At 27.5% G+C, this 26,772-nt stretch overlaps 1 protein-coding gene across 7 annotated transcripts in view; it reads right to left on the minus strand.

Moving 5' to 3' along the window:
* LOC136091511 (E3 ubiquitin-protein ligase rnf213-alpha-like) overlaps window positions 1–26,772 on the minus strand; it is a 171,381-nt gene that overhangs the window by 68,904 nt on the left and 75,705 nt on the right. For all 7 annotated transcript variants that reach the window (XM_065819150.1, XM_065819148.1, XM_065819147.1 and 4 more), the window contains 5 exons: window positions 26,448–26,621; window positions 7,678–7,792; window positions 7,372–7,560; window positions 6,759–6,889; window positions 5,291–5,739 (listed from right to left, as the gene is read on the minus strand). In XM_065819150.1, the coding sequence (XP_065675222.1) occupies window positions 5,291–5,739; window positions 6,759–6,889; window positions 7,372–7,560; window positions 7,678–7,792; window positions 26,448–26,621 (1,058 nt within the window). The remainder of the gene's footprint in view (window positions 1–5,290; window positions 5,740–6,758; window positions 6,890–7,371; window positions 7,561–7,677; window positions 7,793–26,447; window positions 26,622–26,772) is intronic.

Consider the following 26,772-nt stretch of genomic DNA (forward strand, 5'->3'; position numbering starts at 1 on the left):
TTCACTCTTTTTACAAAAATAAATGTCCCCAAAATGGATTTAGAACCTTGTCATAGTGAAATAGTCATATCTTCATAATGACAAGGTTTTAACAGCGGTTTAACAGTAGTTAAAAACATGTTAAAAACAATTTTGTGATTTAAGCATTTAACTACTTTTAAATTTTGCAGCTGAAACAGTAAAAAAAATAACTGTATAATAATAAACTGTAAACTGTAAAATAATAAACTGTAATTGCTGTATATTATCTAACAAGACTCTACCGTTATACTGCATTTTAAAATCATTACATGGACAAAGTTAACTTGTAGTTTAATGGTTTTATTGTTAAAGAATAGGCATTGAAAGACTGGATTTATTTAAATAACATAATGATAATGATAAGGATTGTTTCAATTAACTTTTTTAAGAAACCTTATCAAACCAATTGGACTATAGAAATCAGCTTTTCTTATGAGTTTTTCAATTTCATTATATTCACTTTCTGGACACATGAATGACCAGGAAGCAGGAAGTAAGTATTTTATAGTGATTAAGTTAATGATCGGTTTCCCCCCCCCCCCCCAAAAAAAAAAAAAAAAAAAGTAACACCATTTAGTATTATAATGTTTGGATTTTGAGGGACATAGAAGTCAGACCAAGTAACTAGGATGCTCATGTCATTTTCCTCTGCAACAACATCCAATATCTTGCTAAAGGCACTAAAAAGTTGCTGGCTCTTCCTGCTATTGATTGAGCAATTGTTTGTTTTTTAATTAAACATTTTAAAAAAATTTTTAAATTCTTTTTTTATCATTTTCAAATAACCTTTTTTTTTCAATTACAAAGCCTGGTTTTTATCATTGCTATTAAACATTTCATTATAAATTGTTCAATTTTTTTATATTACTAATGTATTTAATGTAACAAATTAAAACTATATTATTTTATTCATCAAATATATTTAAAAGAATACATTCATTAATTGATCGTTAGAGATAAGGAATGGGAAACAAATATGTATTAACTGACTGTTAGGGACTGGACACAGCTAAACTTACATTGACAGACTGTTAAAGATAGGTGCAGCAAAATTTATTAACATTAACTTGTGGTAAGTATGGTTTTTGATTGCCATAAAATTCTTTATCATAATAACTAATTGAAAAAGCAACTGCAGTTAGGGTTAATCCTAACTGGTTAGTTGGAGCCTTATCAAACTAAATATTAGTTAATTAAACCTTCAAATAAAATTTTGGCACATTGGTAGTTTTGTAATTCCACATCAAATTACAAAGTTCATTGAACCATGTGTCCATGTGTAAAAAATATTTTTTTAATAAAATAAGGAACAATAATAGTAGCAAAAATATAAAAAACTTTTTGATGCAAAAAATTTACTTAACATACATAGGGAACATGCTTAAAAGTTAATAAAACAACTAGTTAATATGACTTTATATGAGTTAATATGGAACAGATAGTTTTTTCAATTTGTTTATATTGGAAATAAAACAGTAGCATTTGGTTTTGGTTTTGTTGTTTCAAACTTTCTTGACTTAAAAATCTTTTTACAGTACTGCCGATCCCACCTCATAATAACTCTCTGTAGGACATGTAAAAAAGCTATTATTCAGCTTTAAGACCCAATTCACTCTCTAGTTGGCATAGATTGTAAAAGTTTTATATTTTTTTACTGTCCTGCACAAACATCAGTGAATAAATATATTTTAAACAAATTGAGAAATTTTATTCTTAGTATGGGTAAGATTAGTTCAAATAGTTTGTGCACATGAGTTACAGTGTGTGTAATGTTGGCTGATATAAAATAATAAGAAATACGTTTTAGAACATGTTCATTGTTTTTATATTATATCATAATAGATGCAAAAATATTGTTGGGTGTTTCAGTGATAGCTCTGTATTTCATCTTGGACTTTTCTGCAAAAATGCTAATGATTATGCTTATTGATCCATATTTTGTTTAAGTTGATTAAGGTACCGTGATTGAGAGTGTGCAATTAAGAATGAGCTTGTAGCTTTTCAAAGTAAGATTCCAATTGTTCAAGATATGTTAGTACATCTGCTGCCAAACCCAAAAGTGCTATACAATCTGGTAGTATTCATTTATATATTCTTAAATTCTTTAAATAGTTTTCCATTGCTGTAGTATATCTCAAAATCATCTTCATATTTTCTATAAATCTCATTCAAGTAGGTTGTGAAGGGCTCTATACCAGGATAATCATAATACTGTGCAAGCATTCATTCTTTGTTTTTTACTGAGCAATTAGTTCATGAAAGTATTTTATTTACATATACTAAATTGTTAATTTTTTATAATTCCAATACAATTTTACTAAATAATGTGGTTTTATAACTGAAATTTTTATGAACTGTATAATTACCAAAATTTAGTAAACAAATACACATCAGTATCAAATTTGGTCAGTTTTATATAATAACAAAGCGGGATGTATTTTTTAGTAGTTAAAGTTATCAATTTTTATTATCAAGTATCAATTTATGCAAGATATTTTTTATTTTTGAGTCTAAAGAGAGGGTTTTAACCACTGCTTAAGTTGTGGTTACAACTAAGGGTGCACTGATGCATCAGCCTGCCAATGCCATTTAGCTGATGCATCAGCATGGGTCTTGGTAACAATCAGCTAATGCCGATTGTTTTAAAAAATCAGTTTTTTTAATTTTTGAGTTTCTTATATCGCAAAATTATAATTATCTAATGAACAAAAATGCCTAAAAAGAATAAGAATAAACTTATGTTATTATATAGACATAAAAATAATAATTTGAATGGGGGTGTTTTAAGATATTGGTCCCCAAAGATGAGTCAAAGTTTACTATGCGATTCAAAGTTAGATTATATAGTATGTTGTTTTATTAATTTTTAAGCATCACTTAAAATACATTTATTGAATTCTGCATAAAAAAAAGCATCATAAATTTTCATTTTTGTATTTTTATCTTGTTATTTCTCTTTTCATTTAGGAAAATATTTTTTTAAATGTTATGAAAACTGGGTCATTTTGGGAAACCAGGTCAATATTAAAATTGAAATATCTCGGGAACCATTTAACATTTTAGGCCAACATTTTTTGTGTGAAATTTCCTTTGTAGCATGCAACAGCCAAAGAAGTGTGAAGAAAATATAGGGGTTCAAAATTTCCTAAATTTTTTTGGATTTGATGCAGAATTACCCAATTTTCTTATTTTACTCAAGATTGCAGTAAACTTAAGTTTATTTTGTTTGTCATGATACAAATAGTCCAATAAAATCATAACCTTAATTTTTAAAATAACCTAAACAGTTAAAACTTTGTCAAACCAATGCAACAATTTACTAATATTTAAAGTTACTAAGTTGAAAAAGTTGATACTGTGATTGGGTTATAACTATTAACTTATTTTCCTTTTAAATAAAAGCCTGTTTCAAGGTTAGCCTTTTAAGTAAAAGCCTGTTTCTAAGTTTTCTTTTTAAGTAAAAGCCTGTTTCTAATGGTGGCTGTAAATTGTCAAATTAACTCTTGGGTGGACAAATATTTCCAATTTTTCATTATATATTCCTAAAATTTCACAAGTTATCTTTTATAAACTTAATTTTAAAAATAAATTTAAATGTTTAATACATATCATTGCTTATAATCTTATATTACATATTATAATAATAATAAATATCATAGAGGATAATTAAATATGATAATAACATAAAATATAGCAATATTAACACAATAATAAATAAATATAATATAGTTAAATAGTAAATAAAGAAAAAATCAAACCACTTGTTCATTAAAGAAATTATATATCAAAGACAACTTCAGTTGAGAGAAATTAAAAAGTAAATTTCACTCTAACAATATATTTTTAATACATATTATTGCATATAATAATTATAACTAAAAATCTCTATTAACGAAAAAAATGAATTGCAAAAATATAATCATAGCTGACCCCCTGATCCCCTACATAAAAAGTGATTTTTAATAAAAATAAAGAGTTAAAAAATAGTTAAACTCAAATGCAATTTATAATGAATAGTTTAATTTTGATCTTTCTGAAAATGATTATTTTAATACTATAAGCTTTACAAAACACTTTATTGGAATACATTTAACAAAAAAACCATTAGTTTTACAGTTTAAAATCATTAATAATTACCTTTGCAGGCTTGGACAGGAATGGTGTGCGATCACACGCTGTAACTGACCACGCTTTTAATTTTTTTCTCTTTACAACTTGACCACAGTGGTTTAGATGTTTAAAAAATTTAAATGCTACCAAAAAATTGTTACATTATAAATAACTTTTAATCATTGATCTGTTCTAAATTTTTTATTTTGTGCGAAGGCTTTAAATAAAATAAAAAACTGATTGTTTGAAAATAGTGGTTGTTTAAAATAAACATATTTTGTGTAAATTAACAAATGAAGTTATATTTAAATTTTTAATGATAAATTTAAATATAATAATTTGTTTGAAACTATTTTTCCATGTGTTCTTTTCAAAGATAATTTTTTAAGTTTCTTTAAGTTATAAATAAATTAAATTAAACCTTTGTTTGCAATCAAATGATTTAATTGCTTTTTTATTTATTTTTTACTATTTTTACAAAAAAAAAAAAAAAAATGATTACAATCTAAAAATAATATATGCAACACTTTTAAGTAATTTAAATAAAATTTATTCATTCATTAAACAAACATTAGAACTAATTTGTAAAAGCATTTTGTGTAACTTTAAAAAAACATTTAAAAAGATAAATTTTTAAGTAATTAATTTTAAATGCAATAAAAAATGTAATAAAAAGTAATTTTCGCTTTGAGTTTGCGTCTTTTGAGTTTTCATTTAGTGCTTATATATTTTCTTTTAAGTAAGGAATCGTTTTCGTTTTTTAATTTTTTTTTTTTTAATTTTCTCCCTAGTTTAAGTTTAGCTAGCATTTCTTTTTTCAGCGCATTTCTAAAATGTTAAAAAATCATTTAAACATCTAAACAGTTGTAGTCAAGTTGTCAAAAAATAAAATCATTTGCGTGGTCAGCAATAGCACTTAATCGCACGCCATTCCTGTCCAAGCCTGTCTTTCATTCATAATGAAACAAAAAAAGATTAAAATTTAAACCACATATTTATAACTATAATCATAAATTTTAAAATTTTTTTTTATAAACAATAGTTTGATAAAACATGATTGGCACTAAGTAACAAATAAAGTTTCTTAATTAAAAATGATTTATAAAGTTATACTTAAACAATATTAAAAGTTTAATAAGTTTTAAAAAAATCTCTTTACCATCTGACGCATTTGTTAAAAGATTTGTTATAATATCTATTCGCTGTGATATTTCTTCAAAAGTCATTTGCTTCATTTCACTTAGGCGTCGAATAGTCATTTGTACACATCCTAATATTAATTGAACCATTTTTGGTTTTACATCATCAAGGTTAACTAATTCTTTCAAAGATTTTCCATAATATTTTAAAAGATACAGCAAGTTTGAGCTTCGCAACTCATCAATATGGCAACATTCCCAGAATGACCATGAGCTCAATAAGTCTAGACATTTAGCTTTATAGTTCAACTGCAGGATAAATAAAACAGATATGTTATTTAATTTAAACTGCTCTTCTAGTTCTTTACAAATGTATTGTGCACATGCAATTAACTTGCTCCTCTCCTGTGCATTATTTGCTTGAATGATAAGAAGCTGTTTTTTATTACTTTCAATATTGCACATAACTCTAAAAATATAATCAAGCACAATTTACATAGAACTTAACATAATATAACTAAACATCTAACAACATCTTTACAACAAACTAACTATATATATAACTAAACTATATATATAACTAATATATAACTAAACTATATATATAACTATATATATAACTAAACTATATATATAACTAATATAACTATATATATAACTAAACATCTAACAACATCTTTACAACAAACTAACTATATATATAACTAAACTATATATATAACTAATATATAACTAAACTATATATATAACTATATATATAACTAAACTATATATATAACTAATATAACTATATATATAACTAAACATCTAACAACATCTTTACAACAAACTCTCGATTAAAATAATTAAACAAGTAATGTGACAATATTTTGCTTTTAAAAATTTAAAAATCACTGTAACAGAAATAAATATTAAAATAAAAACATCAAAAAAAAAGAATGCATTGAAATTTTTCTTGCTTTATTCTTATTGGTTAGGATAAAAAAAATAAGACTATTACCTATACTCTTTGTTTCAATTAAATAAATATGCTATGTTATAAACATAAATATGCCATAAAAATATGTCATAAAAACTATTATAAGCAACTAAAAACTTTTGTTAGCCAATTTTGTTTGCCTCAAAGTTTAATTTTTTTTTAAATCAAACATGCTAATTTAATTAAAATATTATAGAATTTAAACAAAATATTTTTTGTGATGTACATAGCAACATTTTTGGGTTTTATTAAAATATTTTAAAATAAATCCACAATGATAAACTTTACAGAAAACCATGGGATTTTAAAAACAGTTTTTGTTATACAATCATTGTGACAAAAAACATTTATTTACATGATTAAGTAAAACAAAAATGTTACAATAAATAATTTGAACAAAATAAAAAATAAATTATTCAACATTCTATCTTTTCTTATATTAACAATCGCATATTTTTTAGATTTATTTTATCTATATTTCAAAAATAATCATCAAAGTACATTTTTACCGTAAACAATCCCTGAATAGTTTTTCTGTTTGAAACTGCATAAGAGAAATCATCACAATATTAAAATCTTTTAACTCAATATCTAAGCTCATTTTGTCAGTTGGAGATAAAAGCCTTGAAAATGTTGTAACCTATTAAATTTATGTGAATAAAATAATAAACAAATGATAAAACATCTTTAAGTATTTAAAGTATATAAATTTTTTTTTAAACATTTATTTAAAATGTCAAAACAAAATTTAATATAAAAATTAATTTATAGTTTTATTATAAAAATTTATGCCTAAAAAAAAATTATTTAGAGTTTTAAGAAAAACGATAATAGTTAAATACGAGGTAGGGATTGAACTTGGAACCTCTCGCTTATGAAGCGAATGCTCTACCACTACACCACAACTACATGATTTTTTAAGCACATTATTTTTTACCACATTATTTTTTCTAACTTAACATTTAATTTTTAAAGTCTTAATAAGACTTAAAAAAAATAAAATTTAAATGTTAATTTAGTTTCTAGTCCAATGCAACATAAAATATCTGTTGTTTATAAGACTGCAACATAAAATATCTGTTGTTTATAAGACTGAGAAAAAAAAAAACAATGAAATAATACCTGCATAAATTTACTACCAGTATTATCAAGTTCATTGATAAGATATGCTGCTAAAGAATGATGAAACTGCTCTTCAAAGTAAATATTCCAATAGAATTTAAAATGATGTTTCAAACTTGTTTTTGCAACACGTAATAAAGAATCTGGAGTAGCTAGTTTTAATAAAACTTTACAACTTTCTCCAAAAATCTAAACAACGCACAATATTGTACAAATAAAATGAAACTATTTTTTGCAATACAGTGAAAATGACATATTTGACAGTGTGTTCAAGTTTAATTTAAGTAAAAGTCCACTAAAAACAACCTTATCATGGTCAATTTCACCATATCTAACATACTCTTGATAAAGTTTAATTACAATAAAAGCACAACTATCTTCGCTGTATCCAACAAATGAATTAGATGGTTTAAACTCAAATCTAAAAAAATTTCTTATACAAATATAGAAATATTTTTTTAATACTAAGTGTGTGTGTGTATATATATATATATATATATATATGCATATATATATATATATATATATATATATATATATATATATATATATATACATAGGCCTGACAGAAGGCGGGTAAAATGGGTAATTTTCACCCAGGCGCCAAGGCTTCGAAGGCGCCAAATTTTCATTGACTACTTTTTTTTCCTGAGAATATAAAAATATAAAATTTTTTAAGAATAGTTATATAAAAATTGATAAACTTATTTTATTTAATAATAAGTATATATTAATTTATTAATAAAAACTATAAAAATCTAACATCTTTTTTAAATTTTCTTAAATTTATTTAGTGTATATTAGTGTCCAATTTAAAAAAAATTTTATTAATTAAGAACAAATCATGTACAGGGCTATCGAGAGGGAGGGACAAAAGGGGTATACATGCCTCATTTGCTAAGATATTAGGAGCGCCAAAAGACAAAAGATAAAAAAAAATTATGAGATTTTAATTACAAAAAATTAAATCATTTGTTATTTTTGATGAGGCATAAAATAAATTTACTTAGTGATGTGCATAGTAATAAATTTGCTTTGTTTATATTACCAGAGAATTGTAGTTTTAAATAATGTTTTCTTTAATAAATTATTTAAAATAGATTATTTAAAACTATAATAAAAAACAGGTCTTGTCACAAAGAACCACCGTAGAAGAAATTATAAGGTTGTTTAAAACCAAATTTAAAAAAGTTGGTGTGTTTACACTTTCTTATTAAACTCAGCATATAAATACTTAAAAAAGTAAATCTAAAACCTAAAACCCTAACTAATTAAAAGTTACCCAGTGTAGGCACTTTTCGGAAAAACCGTGTTGTAAACTGTTGGAATAAATTAACGCATGATGCAATTGATGTACCTACAATAAACTCTTTTAAAAGTATTTTTATGATGCTATGCTGCTGCAGCAATCTCAACTGTCAGCATATGAAAGCCTGATGTTGCTTTCCTTCATTAATTTTAAACTTTTTATGTATAAGTTTCTTTAATTATTGTAATAAATAAATAAATAAAAATCTATGATAATCTGGTTTTCAGCTGCAGTCCTGCTAGATGGAAAATCTTGCTTTACAAACTTTCGGATACCAGATATTTAGCTCAGATTGCTGCTATAAAACTAATTGCAAAACAATCGCAGAAAACTACTGCTGCTCTAAAGCTGTTGCTTTACCTTCAAACAAAACATCTACCCATAATGAGCCGATGACTTGACCTAGATATGCAATTTTTTCCATGACTTCTGGAGAACATTTAACCGTATAATAAGAGCAGATCTATTATTCTACTGCTCTTATATGGTCCAGATTATGTCACCTCACCTAAATACAAAAATAAATTGTCAGCTCAAAACTTTTCATCAATATCGTCTCTTGATTCCACTAGTTGTGTTCTACCTGGTAGACCTGACAAACAGGTTGATCCATTACTTGACATTGTTATCACTCCAGCTTCTGTATCTAAAGTGATTTTTCCTGCTAAGACTCTTCTACAGATAGTGGTTCGTTTAACCTGTTATAGTCTTGCAAAACTGTTCTCCGGAGCTGTCATCTATACTTTCAAAACTATTTAACAAGTGCTTATCAGAGTCTTGTTTTCCACTCTGCTGGAAAGCAGGACCTGTTATACCTATTTTCAAAAATTCTGGAGAGCAATCTGACTCGTTTAACTACCACTTAGATAAAGGTAGAGAGGTTAAGACTATTGCTCTTGACATTACTAAAGCTATTGATAAAGTTTGGCATGCTGGTCTTCTCCATAAGTTTTCTTCTTACAGTGTATCAGGTATCATCTTTAAGATTTTTGAATCCTTACTTTCCAATCATAGTATAAAAATTATCCTTGATGGACAGCACTCTTCTTCATATCCTGTAACTTCAGGGGTTCCTCAAGGTTCTATCCTTGGCCCTATACTCTTTTTAATTTACATCAAGGATCTTCCAGATATTCTTACATCAAAGGTGGCATTGTTAGCTGATGATACTACTACTTATTGCCTTGATGAGAAGCCAACAATCTCTGAATGCTTGGAGGGAAAATTTGAGCCTGAAAAGGATCTCACTTCTGCTACGACATAGGGTTCTGGGTGGCTGGTGAACTATAACTTAGATAAAACTCAATTTTTTTCAGCTAATTGTTATCACAATAATTTAGATCTTCCTATATTTACAAACGGTAATGTACTCAATGAATCACCTACCCTTTGTCTTCTAGGATTAACTCTTACTTTTGATCTTTATTGGAAACCATATATTAAATCTATTGCAAAACTAGCATCTGCTAAGCTTGCATCTTTTTATCATGCTTACTTAGGATTTTTAGGAACACTTTCTTACTTAGGATTCTATTCTTCATCTATATAAATCCGTCCTTGTATGGAATTCTGTTGCCATATCTGGAGTGGATCATCGAATGATACCCTCTTCTCTTTTAGACAAGGTGCAAAAACATATTGTAAACATAGTTGGACCTGCTCTTGCAGCCAACCTCCAACCATTATGTATATGTATATGTATATATATATGTATATATATATATATATATATATATATATATATATATATATATATATATATATATATATATATATATATATATATATGTATATATATATATATAAATATATATATATATATATATATATATATATATATATATATATTATTGCCAAACTTAATAGTTTAAATAGTAGTAGTAGTAGTAGTGTTCCTTCGAGCATGTTTGACATGAAACCCTTGGCAGCCATTGCAACCGAGGTAATGGCAAAGAGTCGCAGCACTTGGTTTTATAAGAAAATGTGAATAAATGTGTATGTAACTATCTAACATATGTAAACTTCAAATTATGTAATGTTAAAATATACTAAAACATATATCAGGTTTTACAGTTGGACTTTCACTTGAAAATTGCATTGCCTCAACCCTTTCTTAATTTTGATCTATAGCGTTTATTCTCATAGTGTTTTATTTATTATATAGTTTTAAAATTTTCTCAAGTCAATGTGCCAGCATGGCCGAGTGGAGAGCATGCAGAGCCTCTAAACAAAAAAGCTGTGGTTTGAGTCCTACCATTGGCATCTTACCTTTTTTTCATTTTTATTGAATATTTTAAAATACATAATACTCTTGAAGTTTTATAGAGATTATATACAAACATATATAACAATATTATACTCTTTAAAAAACAAAAAGATTTTTCAAAAAGCTAAAAATTCTTAAAATATCATGAAACGAGGGGAAGTTTGTTGCGTATGAGTATAATTGAGATACTTATGTTGTTTTAGTTTTACGTTTCTAGTTTTCTACAACTTTTCTACAAGTTGAGTTCGTGGGAAATGAGCATATAACATGTTCATTTATATAATAGAAAATCTATAGAAAAAATATCTTTTTAACAAGAACATAATTGAAAATTTTAATTTTGTATTTTCAATACACCCTTTTATCTAATTCAAAATTTCTGAAAATAATAAAAAGTTATAAATATTTATTATTAAAGTAATAAGGAAATTTAGAGTTTTACAATTATTTTATCCCGCCCCCATTTACCATTCCAAACCGAGTGCGCAATAATGACAGAATTTAGAAATCCATCAAAATAATACTATACTGTTTATAATATTGGAAGAGTTAACTCTGACGATTTTAACTGATATGCGCAAAGCATTGTAGCTGTGCATACGATAAGTTTTTTGTATTTCTTGAAATATCTTTGAATCTTCTATAATCATTATCATAAATAATATAATTATTGAATATACTTTTATTTATAAATAGTATGCATTTTTTAATTTTTCAATCTGTTTTTATAGTTTCTAAAGTTTAATTTTTTAATGTTTTAACAAAACATGTTCTGTTTTGTAGGTGAAATTGTATCTTGACAGGCTGTTAATTTTATAGATGCTAAAGATGATCTTATTTAAATGTGAGCAAGTTGTTTTTTATTTTTTATTGGTTATAAATAATTATATGTTGGATATTTAATCATGTTTATATGAATCTAATTACTTACAGCGTTATTGTCTGGTGGTGATAGTTAGATTTTATATAGTTAAATTTACTTATAATTAATTTTTTAAATTCACTTCTTAAAAAATTTTGTACAAAATATTTAAAATGAAATAATAATATTTTGTTTGTTATTTTAATTTTAGTAACACAGCTGTCTTTTCTTTCAAATATTGACTATTTTTAACAATGCTTTAGAAAAAAATATCTGCAACAGGTAAATTAGTTAGTAAAGTTGATATTTAGTTAATTAGTAATGTTTTTACTTTTTTTAATCATATCAAAATTTATTTCATTTTAGATAAATCTTACAATGCCTTTTTCAACATATTGCAACTAATAGAGTGGGGCCCACATCTCATAAGGCACATAATGTGTGGGCTAAAATTTAGGGTGAAAGCTCAAACCCTCCTTTTTTTCTTTAATAGGGAGTGCTGATCCTGTAGAATGTACAATATTAAAACTTTTATATATTTTTTGTTTTGTTATTATGAATAAATAAATTTATTTCCAGTTAATTCATGTAGTTTATTTTTTCCTTTTTTTAACTCAATTACTTTTGTTTAGATTTATCAGATGACATATTTGTTCAGTATAGACTTAAAAACTATTGAAAATTGTTATGTTTTTTAATTTGTTAATAAATGTGTAAATAAAAATATCTTATTTTACAAAGCTATTAGGCAATTTTTTTGAAACCACAATCCGTAATGATTTGTATTTTCTCTATGTGAACAAAAATCTATGCTAATATCTATCATATAAACTTCAACTTATGTAAATTATTAAAAATTATATAAAATTTTACAGAACTACTTTTACTTAAAAATTTAAAATTAAGGTTTTAAATTTAAAAAAAAAATTCCTTATATCAAAAATACACAGAGTATATTTTAATGTGATATATTCTGATAAAGAATAAATATAGTAATCTTATTTCTTCAAAACTTTTTATATATTGCTATTGTAATAAATATAAACTCTCATCTGTGAAACAATATATTCTGTGAAATAATATATCTTTACCAGTTGTATATCTTTTTGTGCAATTGTGTGCACCATACATAAAAGTAATCAAAAAATGTATGATAAATGTGAAAGCAAACTTGACATTTTATAATGTATTAAAGTATAAGGTATTGACGTATTAAAGTTATTTTTGCCACAAACTGACATCACTGCGCTCAAATTTATTGGCTTAACTTTTAGATAGGCGTTTTATAGTCTATAGTTTTTAATGGTCTAAGATCTTAGTTCTGCCACTTATGCAGCATTATGTACAAACGTGTGTAAGTGTCAACATCTTTAGTATATGTTGAGTTTGCAGGCAGTTTTTCTAACAACTGTGTATAACAAATCTATAAAATAAGAAAACTTCTGAATTTTAATTTAACAATTAGAAAAATTTTTTGCTATATTATTACTTTTTCGCTTTAAATATATATACAAGATTGAAAAAATTTTAAAATTCATTACGCTAAGGGGAGGTCTTAAACCCCACACAACGACATTGAGACACTGATGACAGCACACTAAACTACTGATCTATCAATGATATGCATTACGGAGAAAAACAAACATTCTTATAAATCTCTTATAAGCTCTATGTATGCAAAAAAGATAACAAAAAATCGGTATAGAAATGATTGGTGTGAAATAGATAAGTAGAGAAATAGTAGGTTTAGGAAAGATCTGTATTTTATGGATCCGGAAAGCTAGGAATAAGAAAAAAGGTTAGTGAGCAATCAACTTACCAAGACCTGTATTTTTACGGATCCAATCAGCTAGTATATATATAGTACTCAAAAAATTATTATGGATTTTAAGAATTGTAATTAAATTCCATTAATTGAGGCAGCCTTCAATGGTCAAAAAGTTTTCAGTAGTCAATGATATTCTTTTGTTTTAATGACATACACATATATAGTAATAGGACTATTTTATTGTCAAATAAAGTCGATTTAGATTTGGTTTTTTTAATTTTAGGTTCATTTAAGGGCTAGACAAGAAAAGTTGTTTAAATTCTGATATATGTTAATTCAAGCTCGCATCACTTTTTTTACTCTCTGTGGTGTACGGTACACCACAGAGAGTAAAAAAAAGGAATGCGAACTTGAATTTATTTTGGTATGATTTGTATTGATTTCTTAATTTTTTTTCAGTTTCATCTTATTTTTTGACTAATATTAGTAGATGTCAACTTATTGATCATGACTATTAATGTTATGTTAGTACAATAATTTCTTTAAAACTTATCAGGCATTTTTTTTTGTTCAGGTAGTATTTTAGATGAGTCAACATTTGCTGTGTTGTATGATAGAGTCCCAACAGTCAGAAGAAGGCCTGCAGAGGAGTTTAAGCTTGAGTGACTTAAGAAAACAATGAAGTTCCCCACTAAGATCATGGTTTGTGGAACAATATCCATCTATGGAACAAGTGGTCTACATATTGTGGAAGGAATGATGAACCAGAGAAAGTATATAGAGGTGTAGGAAAAACATTTGGTTCCTCAAGTCAGAGACTGGTTCACTGATCAGGACATTACATTTCAACAGAATTGTGTTCCTTGCCATACAGGCAAGTTGTCAATGATATGTTTCCAAGACAATGAATTCTCTGTACTCAAATGGCCTGGGAATTCACCAGATATGAACCCAATTGAGAATTTATGGGACATTTTGAAGGACAAAATACACAAAGTTCCAATAATTACAAAAGCACAGCTTATAGAGAGGTTAATCCATGTCTGGTTCTACAGCCAAACAATCACCAAATTATGTCATGATTTAATCATAGGCATGCCCTAGAGAGTGAAAGCATTAAAAGCTGCCAAAAGTGGGCAAACCAAGTATTAAAAACTTTGATATACCTGGAATATATAATCTGTAATTTTATTTTTTTGTTATTATTGTTTTTGAAGTAACTTGATTATTATTTAAAAACTGAAAAGTCCATAATAATTTTTCCAGTACTGTATATATATATATATATATATATATATATATATATATATATATATATATATATATATATATATATATATATATATATATATATATATATATATATATATATATATATATATATATTAGGGTGATGCAAAATTTTTAGGTTCAAAACTTTAGCTGCCCTCAAGCTTGCCTTTGTTCTATATGACAATAGTAATTATTTTCCAAAATTTGAATCAAATCGGATGATATTTAGGGGTTGCCATGTTTTGTCACATTTTGGAATGAGGTTAAAAAAGTAAAAAGAAAAAAATTATTTTTTCAATTATTTATTATCAATTACTTATTATGTGGTGGATTGTGGATGTTTAATGTTAAACAAACAATAATATAGTACTGTACTACTACGAAATTAAACTAGGCAATGATAGATCAATCATTTTCATCATTCACAAGTCATCTTCATCAGGGTAGACTTAGATGCAACTGGAAATTTCTTTCGGTGAAGATTAACCAATTGAAGAAGAATCTGCTTTTGGTTTTCATCTTTCGTAACACTTTTGTTGAAGGATATTATGTTGAAGTGCTATGCCTCATTCCGCACAACCGTTGACGACCTTCATTTGACCAACCTTGTGCTTCATTTCAAGATATGTTGAATCCATTCCCCACTCTGAAGATTCTTTCATTAAAAATGATTCAGCTTTTTCTTTGCCATTCTTCAAAATTAGATCGAAAAGTTATGCGGTGCGTTGTGTAACGAAGGAAGACAATGCACTGTGACAATTGAATGTGGCAGCATCAAGTCTTTAGAGAATTTTCTGTGTTGGCTGTTGTTTCAGGTTGTTTGCCATGTCTCTCTTGGTGTTATTGTTGGCACGGGAATCAAAGAAAGCCAATCCTATTAGATGTTCAGAAAAATATCACAGATGGCAATGAAAAGCTTTTGCTGCATTAATTACAATTGTAAGATTTGAATCCGTTGAAGAAGCTTCGCATCATTAAATGGTGCTCGTTCAGTTAATGGAGCTTCATTCCAAAACTGTCCGTATATAAATGCCACAAAAAGACTTATGTCTGTTATTCCTTTCTCACCCTTTGCAGTAATAACAAATTGATCCTGAAACAAATATATCTTCATACAATATATAGCTTTTGCCATCCAATGTGCATTGTGTGTTGCACCTGGTGCCCGAAACTTTACATTCAACTCCGATGTTGCAGTTGATCCTCCAAGAAAAATAAGGCACAAATTCAAGAGTTTTAAGTAATCATCCCTGGGTTGTTGACCTTTAATTGCTTCACCATAATACACTACCATTTCTTTGCAGAGTTTGAGAAAAAAATCACAGTTATACAATTCTTCATTCCCTAGAGTGAACACCTCCTTGTTGATTGCTGGCCATTGCTTTAGGAAACGGTTAAAAATTCCAACTTAAGGGTCCTCCACTGCTTCCAAATGCAGTCATGAAAATGGTGGAAATGACTTCAAAGACATGGTGTCTGCATGCTATCCATATAAGATTATGGTCAAGATTCTGCTAATGAAGAAGAAATGAGTTCTATTTTTTCCATCAGTTTTGCTTTACTGCTTTGATGCCTTAATTCCATTTTAGTTTCTCGGACTCGTTTCCATGCCTCCCTAGCTGCTAAATTCCGATCAATTCCTGCCATGCTACAACCTAATGGATCTTCTTGCTGCTGATGTAAAAATGCTTTATCTTCATCGTTTTTCATAACTTCTGATGCATTTTTGGTTGATATATCAAAAAGTTCTTCCAGGTCAGCATGGAAAAATCCTTCTTTCATTTGACAGCTGTCCAATTTTGATCGTTGGTGTTTTTTCAGCAACAGATATTCATCATAAAGTTTTTTTAACTTTCTTTCTGCATTGTCAATTCTTTGAGTTGGAAATCTTCCTCTCTCCCATATAAAAAGAACTGGTTCAATTGTTGCCCGAATACTTTTTTTCACTTCTTGTTTCTCTTCTACATGATGGGAGTGCAACCTCCGAAGAACATCCCCTCTTGAAGGAAGTCTGGCAGTTGACAGAGTTTGTGTATGTTTACCAACAAGCCACACCACAGCAGAAGATCTAGTGGTTGCCATATTAATTTCTATTCAAAATATATTGTTATATATATATCTAAAATAAAAAAATTGTATATATATATATCTTAAATAAAAAAACAAATTTGCAAAATTTGAGAGAATCACAAAATTTTACCAATGGTTAATTCATCTTATAAAACATGGCAACCCCTAAATTGCTTCTTTTAGTCTAATTTTTGGTACACATGATCCTAGGTGATAAAGGAACACAGGCAACCTTGAGGAGAATGCTTTTTGTGAACTTTTTTTTTTCTATTACAATCTGAATCACCCTATTATATATCTATATATCTATATATATCTATATCTATCTATCTATATATATATATATATATATATATATATATATATATATATATATATATATATATATATATATATATATATATATATATATATATATATATATATATATATATATATATATATATATATATTTCAAATAAAAATGGTAATTAAGCCAAAATTAGACTTTTTTTGCTGTTTTATTATGTTTTTATTATGACAATGAAGGTGCTTTTACAGCAAATGTGGACAAACTGTTGGATCCTAAGCAAAAGGAACTAACAGCTAAATTGTTCCATGAGTTTAAAATATTATACTTTTCGAAAACCTTTTTGAAAGAATTTTTTAATGTTTGAGGGTCTGTAGCAACACCTAAAAATATATTTTATTTAAAAATATTTTAAATACAGTGCTATTTACAATAAAAAAGTTGCAGTGCCTTAAAAAACTTCAAAGAAGTGAATAAGTATTCTTGTTAAATGTCTGAAATCTTGTATATCTGTCTTGAAAATATGTTAAATGTCTGACATCTTGTGTATATGTATATATTTGTTAAATTGTGACAGCAGTAACAAATTGGATCCTAAAAGATCTAAACCCAAAAGAGACAAAAGTAACAAACGCTTAATATAATAAACAGCATGAACATGATCTTATTGAGTGTACATAATCAGAGTAGAAGATTCAAACCATTTGTGACTAACAGAATTAGAGAAATTCATAAAGAAACAAATGCAAGCCAGCAAGAATATGACCAAAGAAATATGACTAATATTCTTGATGCAGTGAATGAAATAATAAAGTTTGCACAAAGAAAGAGTACCAAAGAAGAGTGTATGACATTGTTAGCTACAAAATCTTTACCAAGAATAAGTAAGTTGCTTTATTTAAAACCTATTTTAAGATTTTTGGATTGAAATTGAAAAACTTTTTAACAGCACTATTTATTTTATAAATAAATGATGCCATTGGCACTATTTATTTATAAAATAAATAGTGCCATTGGCACCATTTATTTATAAAATAAATAGTGCCATTGGCACCATTTATTTATAAAATAAATAGTGCCATTGGTACCATTTATTTATAAAATAAATAGTGACATTGGCACCATTTATTTATAAAATAAATAGTGCTATTGGCACCATTTATTTATAAAATAAATAGTGCTATTGGCACCATTTATTTATAAAATAAATAGTGCCATTGGCACCATTTATTTATAAAATAAATAGTGCCATTGGCACCATTTATTTATAAAATAAATAGTGCCATTGGCACCATTTATTTATAAAATAAATAGTGCCATTGGCACCATTTATTTATAAAATAAATAGTGCCATTGGCACCATTTATTTATAAAATAAATAGTGCCATTGGCACCATTTATTTATAAAATAAATAGTGCCATTGGCACCATTTATTTATAAAATAAATAGTGCCATTGGCACCATTTATTTATAAAATAAATAGTGCCATTGGCACCATTTATTTATAAAATAAATAGTGCCATTGGCACCATTTATTTATAAAATAAATAGTGCCATTGGCACCATTTATTTATAAAATAAATAGTGCCATTGGCACCATTTATTTATAAAATAAATAGTGCCATTGGCACCATTTATTTATAAAATAAATAGTGCCATTGGCACCATTTATTTATAAAATAAATAGTGCCATTGGCACCATTTATTTATAAAATAAATAGTGCCATTGGCACCATTTATTTATAAAATAAATAGTGCCATTGGCACCATTTATTTATAAAATAAATAGTGCCATTGGCACCATTTATTTATAAAATAAATAGTGCCATTGGCACCATTTATTTATAAAATAAATAGTGCCATTGGCACCATTTATTTATAAAATAAATAGTGCCATTGGCACCATTTATTTATAAAATAAATAGTGCCATTGGCACCATTTATTTATAAAATAAATAGTGCCATTGGCACCATTTATTTATAAAATAAATAGTGCCATTGGCACCATTTATTTATAAAATAAATAGTGCCATTGGCACCATTTATTTATAAAATAAATAGTGCCATTGGCACTATTTATTTATAAATAAATTAGTGAATTTGGCACCATTTATTTATAAAAATTGACACCATTTATTATAAAATAAATAGTGCCATTAGCACCATTTATTGCCAAAGAATAGGTTAAAAATGTCTTCATGTAGGTTTTCTATAACAGCTGTCGACTTTGGTAGTTATTTTATTGCAGTGCGAGGGAAAAATATGCAAAGAACTAAATAATATTTATGTTTGAGGAGCACTTGGAGCAAAAATAAAGCACGCAAAGAAAAATATATATGGTATTTTGAGTAATGCTAATGTCAATTAATAAAAACTAATGAAAGCATTTCATGGAGAAGAAGCAGTATTTAAAATCAAGATCTTTATAATACTAATCTGCTAATCTTGATTTAATTGATACTAAATCATTTTTTGCATAGAAATTAAGAACTTGTGCATCAGTATTAACATTCGAACCTTAAATTAAAAAAATCTTAAACTACAAGAGTGGCTTCCAACCTTAAAATCAAGAATTGGATTTAAAAATGTTGTTTTAATTATTTTACCAAACAAGCCTTGCAGAATGGCTATTAGAAAGCATCTTAAAGATGAAACTGATGAGCATTTTCATGATGTAAAAGTGAATCTGGGACAAGTGAAATCAAATAACTGATATCTTATATATGTTTGGTGAAATGCAACAGTAAATTTTATACTATGATTGGAAAGGAAGAATTCAATAATCTTAAAGGTATCATCTTTAAGATTATTGAATTCTGATACACAGTAAGAAAAAAGCTTATTGACCAGCATGCCAAACTTTATCAAAAGCTTTAGAAATTTCAAGAGCGATAGCCTTAACCTCTCCATCTCTATCAAATGCATGTTAAAACCTATTGGTTATTACTGCTAACAAATCAGCTGTAGAATGGCTATCAGAAAGCATCTTAAAGATGGAACTGATAAGCATTTTCATGATGTAAAAGTGAAACTGGGACATGAATTTTAGTAGATGATTTTATCTGAATTAAAGTTCACCAGCAACAGTGAGCGCGATGCCATAGCAGAAGTGAGATCCTTTTCAAGCTTGAATGCCCCCTCCAAGCAATTAAAGAATGTTTTATTCTTATCTAGACAAGAATAAAGGGTATTACCATCAGCAAGCAACGCCACCTTTGATGTAAGGATATCTGGAAGATCCTTAATGTAAATTAAAAAGAGTTTGGCCAAGGATAGAACCTTGAGGAACCCCTGAAGTTACAGGATATGAAGAAAAGTGCTGCCCATCTAGGATAACTTTTATACTATGATGGGAAAGAAAGGATTCAATAATCTTAAAGATGTTACCAGATACACCGTAAGAAGAAAGCTTATGGAGAAGACCAGCATGCCTAACTTTATCAAAAGCTTTTGTAATATCAAGAGCAATAGCCTTAACCTCTCCACCTTTATCTAATGCACTATAAAACCTATTGGTTATTACTACTAGCAAATCAGCTGTAGAACGAGAAGATTGAAATTCATATTGATGATCAGCAAGTAAGTAATTAGATTCACGATGAGAGATTGAGTTTTTGTTAATTAAAGACTCAAAAACCTATCTTGCTCCAGAATTTCTGAATCCAAATCCAGAATTTTTGAAAATAGGAATAACAGATGCTGCTTTCCATCAGAGTGTAAAACAAGACTCTGATAAGCACTTGTTAAATAGTTTTGAAAGTATAGATGACAGCTCCGGAGAACAGTTTTGCAAGACTATAACAGGTTAAACGAACCACTATCTGTAGAAGAGTCTTAGCAGGAAAAATCACTTTAGATACAGAAGCTGGAGTGATAAGAATGTCAAGTAATGGATCAACCTGTTTGTCAGGTCTACCAGGTAGAACACAACTAGTGGAGTCAAGAGATGATATTGATGAAAAGTTCTTAGCAAACAATTCAATTTTGTCTTTAGGTGAGGTGACAAAATCTGAACCATACAAGAGAGGTGAAATAACAGATTTGCTTACACTATTGATCCTGTTAAAGATTCTCCAGAACCCACGAGAGACTAAATTTTGAGATGAAATATGAGATTTTGTGACCTGAGAATAGTGGGTTTTGGCATTAGACAAAACTTTTTTACATTGGTCTTAAGCAATAGTAAACAGACGTCTGTTTTCTGGAGAATGGTTTTGCCAATAGATATGGAAGTAATGGTTTCGATTGGAAATTTCAGCAGTGAAGAAATCCATGGAGAAGAGTGAGGTTTCAGAATTGTCAAGAGGGAATAAAAGATTACATACCAGCCTGGATCCATGAAGTTATGTAAGAAGCACATTTGTCAGCAGGAAGACAAAAGATTTTTACCCAAGGACCATCACAAAGAAAATCACCAAAAGAGTATTTGTCAGCTTTAAGGTAGTTGTAAGAGGTATGATGTTAGTGGAATTCAGATGATTAAGAAGGATGAGATAATAGTTTTAGAGAGATCAAATTGTGATCAGAAGCACCTTAGGGTGAATGTGGAGAAAGTGAGCACAGTCTAGGATCAGAAACAAGACATAAGTCAAGTAGAGAAGATATATGAATGGGTTGTCTGGAAAGCAAGTAGGAAGGTTGACTATTTGAGTTAGAGATTGAGAAAGGCAAAAGTTGTGGGCCTTAACACCTGTAGAGTCACTGACACTAGAACCAAGCTATTCAGTGTGATGAGCATTAAAGCCAACAACAATGATATTGGCTGATGGATAAAGAGAGAGGGCTTAGTCAATTTGATCAGAAATAACATCGAAAAGAATGCAGTCCGGAGATAAAGGAGAGCAATATAGAACAAAGAGAAAGGCGATAGAGTGGAATGGTGCTAAACGAAAGCATATAAAAGAATAGTCAGTTGATTCAAACCTAGTTTCACGACAAATGGGTGACTTCTTACGAATGTAAATGCCCAGACCAAGAATGTCACTATTGGAGTCTTTATGAATTAAATGAGGATAACCATCAACACTAAGATCACAAGATGAGACAGCCGAACTTAAATTAGTCTCACAAAGATCAAGTAGATCTGGTGAACTTTGCAAGAGATAAGACTCAACAGAAGAAAAGTTACTTTGAAGAACATAAATATTAGTGAATGATGAAGTTGAGAGAACTTGGTGATGACAATGGTTTTTTGGTTTTTTATAGTTTTTGGGACTTTATTCATTTTTAAATTTATTAAAAAACTTGAATCAAAGCATAGATAGTACTCAGTACACTATTTAATAGTCCTAGCAATTGCGTCATTACTATTAGTAAACCCTAAGCCTTAACAAGGGGCTTTATTGCGGCCTCAACAATGCACATCAAAAGAAAGAACAGGGACACCATTCATGTACAACATGGCACTGTTAGTAATCTGATATTTTACAGTTGTTGATGGAATCAGCCTTTCTGAGAGCTACCACAGAGTTTCGCAAACCAGACTACCAGCTGGCCTTAGAACTATAAAACTGAGTTTTAGAGCTGTACCCTCATTAGGAGGTAATAGTTTTTATGACTAAGCAACTCATTATTTCCTCATTAGGAGATAATGAGTTGCCTAGTCATAAAAACAGAGACACAAACAAAACCTGTACATCGAGTGCATTCGACATCCTAAACTGGAACCAATGCAATATAAATAAATCTGCTCCTTTTGAATAGACAAAGAAGGGGTGCCAGGCTGGACAACACATAGAGCCTGTTTATCTATAAGTCTTTGCCGAGGAGGCCTTCTACAAGACAGTAGCCGGATGCATTTAACATCTGCCCAAGATGAGTATTTATATCGAGACACCATCTCTATCCTTTGCTCAACCAACTTATTAGTATTCTCTAGTCATAAGATGTACAAAACTTAACAAATAATAAATTATCTTTGGCTATTAACAGCGCAAAACAAATAATCAACAGAGTTTATGAGGTATTTTGTAATCGTTGATGAATTATTCAAATTAAGTGATTTGTTCAGTGTTGTATAATTAGTTTTATTTGATTCATCTGCTTTATTTCTCCTCCAAAGATTGACTTAATGCTGTATTTATTTGGAATTTGAACTGCTTTTTGAACATTTCCTGCATTGACCTGTACTTCTATTTTCTACTTGTATAAAATAATTTTATAGTGACTTTCTATCCATAAGTTCAGATTCTTATTGGATTAACAATCATAGTTTCAAGGTTTTTCATAATAATTTTTATTGATTTTATCAGTAATCATAAAATCATTATTGCATCCCTAATCCCACCATTATTGTAATCCCTAATCCCACCATGCAAAACGCATGGTGGGATGATCCTTGCAAAAGAAGGTACTCAATATTTAAAAGCATGATCTCAATATTTGAATGCATGATCCTTGCAAAAGAAGGTACTCAATATTTAAAAGAACTGCTATTTTGTCATATTTGAATTGTTATCTTTTTTTAAATTCAAATGTTTTAGAATTAAACTGAATAATAGGCAGATATTTCAAGGCTTTAAAAGCAGCTTTAATACAATCTATGGCTTGTTTACTTATCAATAATTTTTTTTTCCATATGCTATGAGGCTGATAAAATGCTGCAATATAACTTATTTATTTTACCACCTATATGTAAAATAGAAGTTATAATTAACAGAACTAACAAAATATGCTATATGAAAAATAGAAGTTATGATTTACAGAAGCTTCAACCTTCTTAAGAACTGCAGAAGATATACCCCTGATTGATGCAAGAGAAACACTACTACTATAAATAACCTAAATCACTTGATGTATCAATATAATTTTCTTCCATAATTATTTCCTATTTTAAATTAACTTAAACTTTTGAAGCACTGAGTTTACTTTAAAAAGATTTCTTTAGAATTTTATCCTCAGCTCCAATATTAAACTTTTAATGACTTTCTTTTTTTTAACAAAAAACATTAAACCTTAAACTTTGTTTAAATTTAATTAATTCTTGCTCATCATTTTATTTGGTTGGTTGTCATTTTATTTATTTTAAATGCTTTCTCTATCTTCTGTATAAAAATTATATCATGCCTTAGTTTAATTTAAGTTGCAATATTTTTATTTCAGATTATTTGTTTCTTTAGTTAGGGTAATTCCTTTAAAATGTGGAATTTTAAATGCTTTTAAATGCTTCTTTTATATATAATTTGTATTTGATTGAAAAAAGTTTTATATATTGTTTTTATTTTAATATAACAGATATTCTTAATTGTTTATAAACATGGAAACAATAGTATAAATTAATTATATTAAAAAACAAATGACAGACTCTTGTTGAATCCCAGTCAAAAAACTATTGAGTGTTGGAAAAAATGTTAAAATTTATCTTACATAAGATAAGAAATAAATTCATTTGATTTAAACAATATTAACTTAAATATAACTTAAACTACACTTTTTTACTTTTTTATTTTTCATTTATTTTTATTTACTTTCAACATGGCTGCAAGCAACCACTATTAAATAGGTAAAAACCATGGAGTAGAATGAGACTTGATTTGGATATAAACTTCCATTTCTATCTGGATTCAGGAGGTTATGTAAGAGGCGCATTTATCAGCAAAGAAAGAAAAGACAATACTTAAAGCTTCCATTTTTTGAAATTATCTATATTAAAACAAAAATTAAACTTTTTTTTTTCATAAATATTGCAAAAATGTTTTAATGTAATTTGCTTGCTTAAAAGATTCACTTCCTAAGCTACTTAAATCACCCGTTGTCTACAAATATTCAACACTTTACAAAAGAAAAAAAAAGAAGCACTCCACATTACATTTTTTTGTAATGTGGAGTGCTTCTTTTATACAGCAAATAAAGCACTCCACATTACAAAAAAATGACATAAACAGTAAATAATGCTACAAAACTGAATGGAAAATCTTATCATTTTGCATAATAAATAAACTTTTTATTATACTATAAATTTTATTTATTTAATTTTAACTCCCATTAAGTAAGTTTATTTCAATTATGTAAATTTATATCATTTTTGTCATCATTTTTTACTGCTTTATAATATATATTCTTGCCTTTAATCTTTTTCTAAAATTTCTTTTTTTAATCTTTTTAAATTTTTTTTTATTGTTAAACTAATCTTTTCAAAATATGAAAAAAAATTCTAAAAGATTGTTATACAACATTTTCAACAGAAATATGAGCCTTGATAAAAAAAGGTGAACCAAAAAACAAGTTGAACACAATACTTTTAAGGACAAAGTAAATTAGAAAACTCTCTACTCTATCACTACATCACTACCTTTATAAATGTTAAAAATGGGATGGTACAATCAACAGAGCAGAGCAGATTGACTGAGCAGATCATTTATATGGTACAAATGGCAGTGCGGATTATAAAATCAGCTGAGTTCTTATAAGTAATCCTGTCAGATAATTTGGCAGGTCACATGCATAAGAAGCACTATAAATTGAAAGTTAATTCTAAAAAGAATCATTAGTTTAGAGACTTAACTCACAAATATTTTTGCGTTAGGTAGTAACCACTTTACAATTAAAAATATGATCTGTTATTTTCTAATATATGATCTGCGAAATAATTTGGCAGATCACATGTTAGAATTAAGTTGTTCAGATTTCCGCAAGTTTAGGTACACTCTATCACATATGATTAATCAAGATCATGACAAGATCAATAGTAAAATGAATATAGTTTTATATTATTTATTATACTATTTACCATCAATCTTCAATCAAAAGTGACATCTTGAACCTATACTGATTCTTTCTACCATTAAGTTTCAATATGAAGTGCATTGTTTTTCATAGCATATTTGGTGGATCACAATACAGTAATTCTATCATTTGTTCTGCCGAATTATTTGGCAAATCACTTATAAGAATTTAGCTTATTTTATAATCCAAAAAAATGTCTCTCATAAGAACTCTTATAATAATAAGTACCATATAAGTGAATATTAATAATAAGTACCATATAAATGATCTGCTAAGCCAATCTGCTCTGCTCTGCCGGTTGTACCCACTATTAAAAATAAACTGATTTTTAAATAACTTTATTGTAAATAGCTACATGTAACTGTTATAAAATAATGTAAAATATGTAGATAAACATAAACAAAAGCTATGTTAATTTATATATTAACAGTTATAAATAATTAAGATAATATTTTGATTTAATGATTTGAGTTTTCTGACCAATAAAAAAAATTGACAAAAAAATATAATTTTACGTTGAAGAGTTTATCTTAGAAAAATCCAAAACCCATTTTTTCAGCTTTTCAAAAAGCTCTATCTGAGAATGTTCCATTCCATTTAACACGTTTAAAAAATGCTTTTCTAGTCTATTTATCAAAGGTATTGGAAAGGTGTTGTACACATTTTCTTTATCTGCAATCACTATAAGTCTAAATTTACAGTAAATTAATTCACTGAGGATATAAGGATATTTTATAACGTAACTTAAAATATATTATATAAAAAAAAATTTACCGTTTAGAAAACTTATATAGAGAACATATAAAAATTCATAGACACAAACACAATTTTATATAGAAC

This window comes from Hydra vulgaris, chromosome 15 (genome assembly GCF_038396675.1).
Source record: "Hydra vulgaris chromosome 15, alternate assembly HydraT2T_AEP".
NCBI lineage: Eukaryota > Metazoa > Cnidaria > Hydrozoa > Anthoathecata > Hydridae > Hydra > Hydra vulgaris.